Here is a 9634-nt window from a genome sequence, read left to right on the forward strand (position 1 = left end):
TGGGTGCTCTGGTAGTAGTGTCTTCTCTTCTACTTCAACCACGCGCTCCAGCAGCTCTATCGCCTTCTGCACCTGTCCGTCTGCTTGGTATGCTCCTGCTAGCACGTGCTGCGACGCCAGTCGTGAGGGGTGCTCTGGCAGCAGCATCTTCTCTTGCACTTCGACCACAGCCTCCAGCAGCTCTACCGCCTTCTGCACCTGTCCGTCTGCTCGGTATGCTGCTGCGAGCGCGTGCTGCGACGCCAGTCGATCTGGGTGCTCTGGCAGCAGAGTCTTCTCTTGCACCTCGACCACAGCCTCCAGCAGTGCTACCGCCTTCTGCACCTGTCCGTCTGCGTGGTATGCCACCGCGAGCACCTGCTGCGACGCCAGTCGATCTGGGTGCTCTGGAAGCAGAATCTTCTCTCTCACTTCGACCACAGCCTCCAGCAGCTTTACCGCCTTGGGCACTTGTCCGTCTGCCTGGTATGCACGTGCGAGCTCGTGTTGCGAATGCAGTCGGCTTGGGTGATCTTCCGCTAGCACCTTCTCTCGCACCGCGACCACATGCTCCAGCAGGTCTACCGCCTTTTTCACCTGCCCGTCTGCTTCATATGCTCCCGCGAGGTTATGCTCCGATGATAACCGATCCATGTCGTCTTCATCCAACCAGTTCCTTCGTCGATAAGACTCCTCTAACCATCTCACTGCCTCTTGGATCCTGCCGTCCACTCGCAGACACCGTCCCACCAGCAGACAGAGCTCAGCCTGCTCCTCTGCATCGTATCCCCGCCGACCGTCGAGTAGTCGCAGCGCGTGTGGCAGGTATGCTCGCCAAACTCGCCGGTTTGCATAATCGTCAGATGGGAAAACTCCTGCGATATGTCGCACTGCGCCCTCTGCTACCTCACTTGCATCGCCGTGCTTCTTGACCCAGATCCGTGTCGCCAGGTGCACCAGTCGGTGAATGTCGTACCATTCTTCTGCCTCTGTCTCTTCCTCCCCCTCCTCACCCTTCCCGCCGTTTTCGCTTCCTTCTTCTGTTGCTTGACTGCTGCTGTCCCGTCTCACCAGGAACGAGTAACCGAACAGCGTGCCAATCGCCTCCTCCATCCGCCCTTCTAACTGCACCCCTGGCAGCAGCGACCGCGGTATAGCCTTCCACTCCACGCATGACATGAACGCCAGCAGATCCGCTGCTACTGCGTCACGCTCGCGGATCTGGCTGAACGACACCACCCACGTCGTCGCCACTGCGTTCGCCGTGTCTTTGTACCGCGTGTCATCGCGGAACTCGCTGCTCATGAGCCTGACGAGGTCTTGCTCTGTGTTGTGCAGCAGCCACAAGTATTTCGCGATGGACATGCGGTTCCTGTTTAGGTAGGCAGCTGCCTGCGCGATAGCTAGCGGCAGGCACGCCAGATCATCCAGCAGTTCGTCTAGCAGCTTGCTGGCAGTCGCATCACTACGCAAGAGGTCTTTCCTTGTAAGTGACTTTGTGAGGAAGTCAGCCGCGTCGTGTCGCTCCATGGCTCCTATCTCCACCACGTCGCCGCGCGTCAGCTCAGCCACCTCCGGCGTGCGCGTGGTGTACACAGTCACACCCTCCTCGCTCTCTGGCAGGTAGTCCACGATGCCTTTCGACTGCCCGACCCCGAAGAAGATGTCCGGATCATCGGCATTGTCCACCACCAGCAGCCAGCGCCCTGCTCGGCTTGAGCTCAGGTACTGCTTCACCAGCTCTTTTGCATCCTCTTTGCCGTCCTGCACCTGTGATATGTCGAGCGCTATTGCAATTCCCACGCATGCCTGCTCGAAGCTCTCCATGCTCAGCGCTGGCATCCAGAAGATAGACCACTCAGGCCGCGCTTCCTTGACCGTGTACACGAACTGCAGCGCCACCTGTGTCTTGCCGGTTCCGCCGAGTCCAACAATAGACATCTTCTGGCAGTCCTGATCTATGAGCAGCCGCTGCCGCAGCACCGCAAGCTCATCGCGTCGTCCAACAAAGTGGAGGTTTTTCTGAAAGGGGATGTAGTAGGTTGGTTTAGCTACACGCTCAGGCCCACTATTAGCGTGAACACACTACTAGTGAGCAGCTATACTAACCGCTTGCCTCGCGAATGGCCTCATCCACCGTACGCGACTTCGCTATATCCGCTGGCGGTATCACCGACAGCACCTCTTTCGCGTACGCCGCCGCGGTCCCCGCCGCGTACGCTTGCCACCGCTTGTTCTTGTGTGAGTCCGCGTAGTCGCACACGCCGCGGACCACCAGGCACGGGAAGCTGTTCATCAGGCCCGCCGCCTCCATCTCGAAGCACAGCACCCCGCCGAGCTCAGCGCTGAGTCTGTCCCTCAGAGCAGCATTCTTGATCACCTGATTGCCAGACGCGATGGTGCCGTAGTGCACCGCCACTTCCTCCTCGCTATCGCGCGGCAGTCGAGCTTCCTGTCTGTCAAGACTACACCCGTCGCACGTCTGCCCTCCCTTGTGGTCGTACGCTGCTTCGAACAGAACGTCAGGCCCTGCCTTGCTGCGCTGGAATTTGGCGATGCCCTCCAGCTTGGCGACGAGCTCACGCAGCTTGCTTCGGCCCCGCAGCTCGTTTGCCCGTACTCTCGCAACCGCTGCCAGCAACACCTGTGGTGGTGAGTTGAGCGATCCTGTCCGCTCGAACCCGCTTGGTATCGTCTTCCCTGCGTCGTACTGCACTACCCCAGCAAACATCCCGTGCGGCTGGCTGACCACCACATCCCCCAGCCGCACGTCTGCCTCAGCACTCGGGACGCCGCCGCCGATGCCCACCATCAACCCAAACCGGATCTTCTTGAACGTCGCCCGCATCTGCATTGCCACTGCGGCTGCTGGGTTGTTCCCGATGCGGCCGGCGGGCAGACATACGATGGCGACGTTGTGGCCGCCAATCGAGCCCAGGGCGTACAGGTTCTCGTCGTTGTTGGTCAGGTCGCAGTCGAGGTCAGGGTGCTCTTCATCGAGCATCTCCTGCGCCGCTGCCAGCTCAACGGGCAGCGCACACACCCATCCCACCGTGTAGTCTTCGCGGCGCAGCTGCCGCGCCATTCGCCGTCGTTACGAGGGGGGCAGAGGGAGGAGTGACTGGAGTATCTCACAGAGGATGAGTACGAGGTTGTGGAATACCGTAACAGCGTGGCAGCCGCTCAGCCTTGCGACGCGCCCGACGCTCGGCTGCCTGCATGTCGTCAGCTGGGAGCCGGCAGGCTGAGGTGCACTGTTGATTTGACGTCCAGCGGCTACAGTCGTAGATGCGCCTCAGGTGTGGAGGCGGTAGTAGTGGCATGCTCATTGGTAGCTCATGTGGGGCGCACTGCTACGCCACAGTCGGACTAGGCCGCAGACGCAGGCTAAGGCCTCAAGACCCTATAGCACATCTGAACGCCTTCAACCGTGGAGATGGCGCAGGCGACAACGCTGGGCTCGTCGCTCTGCTCCCACCCTCCTGCCATCACACATCGCAAGTACTGAGTTTTCTAGCTATCTTCAGCAGCCCCAAATGCAGCCACACACCGTCCTACACTTCTGTAAGCGGCTATGCACCTTAAGATAGAACATAGACTGAAGCAAGACTAGCTTCAGCAGGTTGGATGCTGGAAGACAAGAGCTTCGATCAATGCATAGATGTATAAGACAACTTCACCTCTTCCGCTGCCTTTCTAATCGTCTACGTAGGAGGCTAGCGCTCCACAGCTTCAGTACATGTAAGTATCACTGAACCCACGGATCAGAGCTACGCAGTAATCGCCTTGCAGATTGGTAGAACAGGACGCATTTTCAACAGACGCGAAACCAGCGCCAGAGCTAATGCAGTTCTTCCAAATCCCTACTCATCTCCTCACAACAGGATATCGACGCTCGAACGGGTTCTTCAGCTCTGCAGAGACTTTTGGTCCAGATGGTCACCTTCAATCTTGCTGTAAGGAACCATTGAAAGTATGTTACATGCAGGCATCTGCTCACCCCGCGTCACAGACACGTGGTTCCGTGTCTTGATCAAGATGGCCGCTCGAGATGCCAGCTCAAGCTACACCTGGCACGAGATGACTTTCTGTTCGCGGTGGACTTCGGATCGTTGCGCTATCTTGTGCACCGGTGCATTCCCACTGTTCAGAGGGCTGCTACAAAACGCTCTTGCTCAACAGGGGATGACGCTGCCGCCTTCGGAGCCCTACTCGCTGCACATACCTCTCGTAGAGGCAGTCGTTGCTATGCAGGACTCGTCTGTGTGGTCTGTGCGCGACATTGTGCGCAGTGTTGAGAAGGCAAGTACGGCTAAGCAACGGGAGGTTGGTAAAGTCGATAACAAAAGTTCAGAATCGTTCGCTTCCAGCCCGTGGATCTCAAGGCTTTCTCATGATGCATGAGGCTGCACGTCACGCCATCCATTCTTTTGAGACCCTCAGTGTGACAGTGGAATCGGTGGAAGCTATGCAGAAACAGATTCTGTATCTTGCCAGCAAGAGCAAGCCGGCAAGCGGAGCCGAATCAGAAGCTTCGCTTCGTCTGTGTAAGCATATGGAGTTCCAAGCCATGATGCTCCGCAACTTGCTGCTGCGGTCGCAATCGAACAAGGAGCGGCTGCAGAACGAGATCGCTCTGGTATGGTGGACATAGTGACTACGGAAGCCAACTCACTGATGCAAGGCCAGGCATACAACATGATTGCCCAGCGGGACAGCCAGGTCATGACGCGGCTTGGGGAGGCAGCGAGGCTTGACAGTGGCGCCATGAGGACGATTGCAGTAGTGACGATGGCTTTCTTACCTCCGACGTTCTTATCAGTATGCATTCCTCGCCATCGCTCGACAATCGACTAACGCTGAGCAGGCGATCTTCAGCATGAGCTTTTTCAACTACACGCCCGCTGAAGATAGTACGGGATGGTCAGTATCTGGCAAGATCTGGGTGTACTGGGCATGTGCCGTACCGCTGACGTGTCTGACGCTGGCCATCTGGCACTGGCGACAGCGACGAGTGGAAAGCTGAAGGGAGTACTACACTACTGGTTCTGACGGGAGAGCGGCAATTGCAAGCTTATGCAAGCGGGGCTAGGGTTGTGAGGTTCAGTGATGTGGAGTTTTCGATAGCAGCGGCAAAGTATTTTGGTTACATCCGCGCCTACATCAGCATGCTGGAGTTGCCTGCCTACCTGAATGTTGATAAAAGCCTCATCTGCTTTTGCAACCTATCCATATGGGCCTCGCGTTCACGTTAGTCGTATGATGCTGCACTCAGTCATGCCGCATAGCTCTTCGCAACGCTACGTAACCAGAAATGTGAGTGAAGATCGAGCAGAAATCACCTTGCTGTAACGCCTAGCGTGAACTTGCGCCGGAGCTGAGCTCTTCGATAGTCACGCATGCATGCCGGAAGTGACCTTTTGCACTTTTCTTCTGTCCTCACACTACAGACACAGCAATCGAGAAACACCCCAAATTCTTCGTGTGGGTTGTTCTCGTACTCGTGCCATTGCTGCTCGACGAAAGCCTTCAGCTCCGCGAAGAACTCTTCGATCGAGTTGAGGTCCGGCCAGTAGGTCTGCAGGTACAGCAGCTTGATGCCAGAATCACGACACAGCTGTTCGGCTTGCTCGCTGTTGTGGAGGGAGGCATTGCCCATGACAAGCGCCAAGTTCTGCTCTGGGTATGGCCTGCAGTGGTGAAGAAGCTGCTCTACAACGTCCTCAAACACAGCGCCGTCAGTCGAGCCTTGAAACACTCTAGATAACAGTGTCTCCTCTTATGTGTATGCAGGCAGTATCTGGTGCCTGCGAACTCGATGGAAGCGGGCGATCTCTACTGGTGCTACTCCGAGCGGAGACCAGCCTGTGCGTCTGAAGATGATGCGCTTGTCGCACCCAGATGCATCACTGTATACGAGCTGATACGAGCGGAGCTTGTGCAGGTAGAAGTCGGGCAGATCGCCATTGCGTCCGTTTGCGATGCGTCGGATAACCTTCTTGGTCCACTTGATGGAAGCCAACGCCCTACCAAAGCTAGACACAGAGACCATGATGCCGAACTCGTCGTACAGGAGCACAGCCATCTCTTCTCGACGCAGCCCAGGCTTCTCGACCAAGCGATCGCAGAAAGCAGCAAGCATAAGTAGAGCGACCAGTCGCCGTCTTCCAGCACCGTTGGCTGGCGCTCTCGTTTTGCCAAACAAGCGAACGATAGTGGCTATGTTTCGAATCGTGCGCTCGATGCAGCGGGCAACGTCAGCCATCTGTACCTGTGTCAAAGACCCGTCCAGTATCATGTTGCGGATAAGGTCATGCTGCTATGCGGCAAGGCTCGGCGCCATGGTAAAGAAGCTCAGTGCGGACAACATCTCCACCTGGGCTAGTTGGTGCAGGACAGCTGGTGTCAGTTAGGAAGCGTCGACGTTGGAAGTCGGAACTATCTCGGCCCGCTGCCACACAGTCCGGTCAGTGATTGGGGCAGCTTCTAGAAGGCTTGCATTGGGGCAGGGCGCAGATCTGGTTCGTCATGAACGACTGGATGGTAGCTGCGTGCGCCAGGGTCTATCGAACCGCTATACTCCGGCTACCCAACCCAATCAACAAGAGGAGCACTGTCTCCGCCGTCCCGTCCGTTTTGTCAATCGAACGCTGTGGTAAAGTAAGTCCGTGTGAGGCACCGCTCCAGGGCCTCTGGTGGTGTGGAGCAAGTCAACGTCGACCCTTCGTCCACCACCAACCATTACGATGCTATTGAGCAGTGGGCGTCTCCTTCGCCATCTGAGAAAAGTCGATGGTACTTGTGCAAAGATGGGGTGTGTGCCAGATTGGGATTGTCCACGCATACAAGCTTACAGGCCTCATCTTCTGCCTGTGTAGAACTACCCAATGAGCGGGCTGCTGTCACCGCCCCCACACCCCGCCTGTCAACAACAGCCCAGCTCAGCCTGCCGGCTGCCAGCTGACAACATGCAGGCAGCCGAGTGCTGGGCACGTCGCATGGCTAAGCGGTTGCCAGGCTGCTGCGGTGTTCCACTTCCTTACCCACATCCTCTGTCCAGTCACTTCTCCCTTCGCACCCCCTCCCGCTTAACGACGGCGAATGGTGCAGCAGCTGCGTCGCGAAGACTACACGGTGGGATGGGTGTGCGCGCTGCCCGTCGAGCTGGCGGCCGCGCAGGAGATGCTCGACGAGGAGCACGACACTCCTCGATGCGACGCCCACGACACGAACCTCTACACCTGCGGACGCGTTGGCGAACACAACATCGTGATCGCCTGTCTGCCTGAAGGGCAAACGGGCACCAACTCGGCCGCAGCGGTGGCCGTGCAGATGAAGTCGACCTTCTCGTCGACGCGGTTTGGCCTCATGGTAGGCATTGGCGGAGGCGTTCCGAGCGAGGAAGCAGACGTCCGGCTTGGAGATGTGGTGGTGAGCAAACCGCACAAGGTGCACGGCGGAGTGGTGCAGTACGACTCGGGCAAGGCTACGCCGAGCGGATTCGAGCGCACGGGATTCCTCAACACACCGCCAACCGTCTTGTTGAACGCGGTTGCGAACCTGCGGGCTAAGCACATGAGAGGGAGGGGCAGGCTCTTGGAGTATTTATCGAAGCTCGACAGTCTGCCAGACTTTAGCCGTGAGGCTGCCGGCCCAGATACTCTTTTCAAGGTGGAATATGACCATGCAGGATCAACAACGTGTGAGAAGTGCAGCAAAGAGCATGCGGTCGCTCGGGAGGCACGGAGACAAGAGGTAGTTGTGCACCATGGGACCATCGCGTCCGGCAACCAGGTGATGAGAAGTGCTACTGAGAGAGACAGGGTCAGCGCTGAGCTTGGCGGGGTGCTGTGCTTCGAGATGGAGGCGGCGGGGCTGATGAACAGCTTCCCGTGTCTTGTCATCCGCGGGGTGTGCGACTACGCGGACTCGCACAAGAACAAGCGTTGGCAGCCGTACGCGGCGGGGACCGCGGCAGCGTACGCGAAGGAGGTGCTGTCGGTCATACCGCCAGCAGATGTAGTGAAGTCGCGCACGGCGGAGGAAACAATGAGAGATGCAAGTGGTTAGTGTAGCTGCCATATCTATTGGTGGTGCATCGACACTAATAAAATGTTCGAGCGTGTAGCCAAACCGACATACTGCATCCCCTTTCTGAAAAACCTCCACTTTGTCGGACGACGCGATGAGCTTGCGGTGCTGCGGCAGCGGCTGCTCATAGATCAGGACTGCCAGAAGATGTCTATTGTTGGACTCGGCGGAACCGGCAAGACGCAGGTGGCGCTGCAATTCGTGTACACGGTGAAGGAAACGCAGCCCGAGTGGTCTATCTTCTGGGTACCAGCGCTGAGCATGGAGAGCTTCGAGCAGGCATGCGTGGGAATTGCAGTAGCGCTCAGCATACCACAGGCAGCTGATGGCAAAGAAGATGCAAAAGAGCTGGTGAAGCAGTGGCTGAGCTCAAGCCAAGCAGGTCGGTGGCTGCTGCTGGTGGACAATGCAGATGATCCGGAAATCTTGTTTGGGAGTGAGCAGTCGAAGGGCATCGTTGACTACCTGCCAGATAGCGAGAGTGGCGTAGTGGTGTACACCACGCGCATACTGGAGGTAGCAGTGTCGCTGACGCGGAGCGACGTGCTGGAGCTGGGGGCGATGGACCGACAAGATGCAGCTGTCTTCTTCTCTAAGTCATTAATCAGGAAGGACCTCCTCCGCGATGATGCGATGACACACAAGCTGCTCGACGAGCTGACGTGCCTGCCGCTGGCGATCGCGCAGGCAGCCGCATACCTGAACATGAACCGAACGACTATTATCAAGTATATGCGGCTGCTTCGCAACACGGAGCAGGACCTTGTCGGGCTCATGAGCGAAGAGTTCCGCGACGACACACGGTACAAGGGCTCGGCGAACGCGGTGGCGACAACGTGGGTGGTGTCGTTCAGGCAGATCCGCGAGCGCGATACGGTGGCGGCTAACCTGTTGGCGTTCATGTCGTGCGTAGAGTGGAAGGCCATACCGCGGTCGCTGCTGCCGAGCACGCAGTCCGAAGGGCGGATGGAGAAGGCGATCGGCATGCTGTGCGGGTACTCTTTTCTGATGAGACGAGGCGACGACAGTCAAACAACGGAGGGGAGGAGTGAGGACGGCGGAGAGAGCGATAGAGGCGAGGAAGAGACAGAGGCCGAGGAGTGGTACGACATCCACCGACTTGTACACCTGGCGACTCGGCTCTGGGTCAGGGAGCAGAGCGATCCGGCAGGAGTGATGGAGGAAGCCGTACGGCATGTCGCAAAAGTCTTCCCATCTGATGATTACGCAAACCGGCAAGTGTGGAGAGCATATCTGCCGCACGCGCTGCGACTGCTGAAGGCCGAACAGGGCTGCGATGTGAAAGAGAAGCCGGGGCTGTGTTTGTGGGTGGGTCGATGTCTGGAAGTTGATGGGAGGATCCAAGAATCAGTGATGTGGCTGGAGGAGTCTTATAGACTCAGGAGCATGCTGGAGGAGGATGACCCGGATCTACTGTTTACCCAGCACGAGCTCGCAATAGCATACCGAGCAGACGGACAGGTGCAGAAGGCGGTAGAGCTGCTGGAGGCCGTGGTTGAAGTGAGAGACAAGGTGCTGGAGCCCGCGCACCCCTCACGACTGG

General features: G+C 57.8%; 3 protein-coding genes across 3 annotated transcripts in view; 2 read left to right on the forward strand and 1 right to left on the reverse strand.

Annotated features, from left to right (window-relative positions):
- BU25DRAFT_409876 (uncharacterized protein) overlaps window positions 1-3236 on the reverse strand; it is a 4527-nt gene extending 1291 nt beyond the window's left edge. Inside the window, exons 1-3 of the mRNA XM_033706160.1 lie at window positions 2089-3236; window positions 1783-2030; window positions 34-1749 (exon numbers count right to left, since the gene is read on the reverse strand). Coding sequence (XP_033563053.1) covers window positions 34-1749; window positions 1783-2030; window positions 2089-3064 — 2940 coding nt within the window. The 5' untranslated portion in view covers window positions 3065-3236. The remainder of the gene's footprint in view (window positions 1-33; window positions 1750-1782; window positions 2031-2088) is intronic.
- Window positions 3237-3409: 173 nt separating this feature from the next.
- BU25DRAFT_409878 (uncharacterized protein) lies at window positions 3410-5173 on the forward strand. Its single transcript, XM_033706161.1, has 8 exons — window positions 3410-3543; window positions 3593-3642; window positions 3692-3720; window positions 3772-3935; window positions 3992-4281; window positions 4334-4618; window positions 4669-4800; window positions 4847-5173. The coding sequence occupies exons 1-8, from the start codon at window positions 3516-3518 to the stop codon at window positions 5003-5005; spliced, it is 1137 nt and encodes a 378-aa protein (XP_033563054.1). The 5' UTR covers window positions 3410-3515; the 3' UTR covers window positions 5006-5173.
- Window positions 5174-6995: 1822 nt separating this feature from the next.
- Window positions 6996-9634, forward strand: part of BU25DRAFT_365889 (kinesin light chain) — a gene marked incomplete at its 3' end in the record, with an annotated part of 3476 nt that continues 837 nt past the window's right edge. Inside the window, exons 1-3 of the mRNA XM_033703832.1 lie at window positions 6996-8041; window positions 8108-9097; window positions 9161-9552. Of these exons, the coding sequence (XP_033563055.1) occupies window positions 7081-8041; window positions 8108-9097; window positions 9161-9552 (2343 nt within the window). The remainder of the gene's footprint in view (window positions 8042-8107; window positions 9098-9160; window positions 9553-9634) is intronic.

This window comes from Macroventuria anomochaeta (assembly GCF_010093625.1).
Source record: "Macroventuria anomochaeta strain CBS 525.71 unplaced genomic scaffold BU25scaffold_12, whole genome shotgun sequence".
Taxonomy (NCBI): Eukaryota; Fungi; Ascomycota; class Dothideomycetes; order Pleosporales; family Didymellaceae; genus Macroventuria; species Macroventuria anomochaeta.

Excerpts from the sequence above, each read along its gene's own strand:
- BU25DRAFT_409878 (XM_033706161.1), top strand. The coding sequence starts at position 3,516 with ATGCAGCCACACACCGTCCTACACTTCT. Across the intron at positions 3,544-3,592 it reads ACACACCGTCCTACACTTCT|CTTCAGCAGGTTGGATGCTG; the intron begins GTAAGCGGCTAT and ends AAGCAAGACTAG. Across the intron at positions 3,936-3,991 it reads TGGTCACCTTCAATCTTGCT|ACACGTGGTTCCGTGTCTTG; the intron begins GTAAGGAACCAT and ends CCCGCGTCACAG.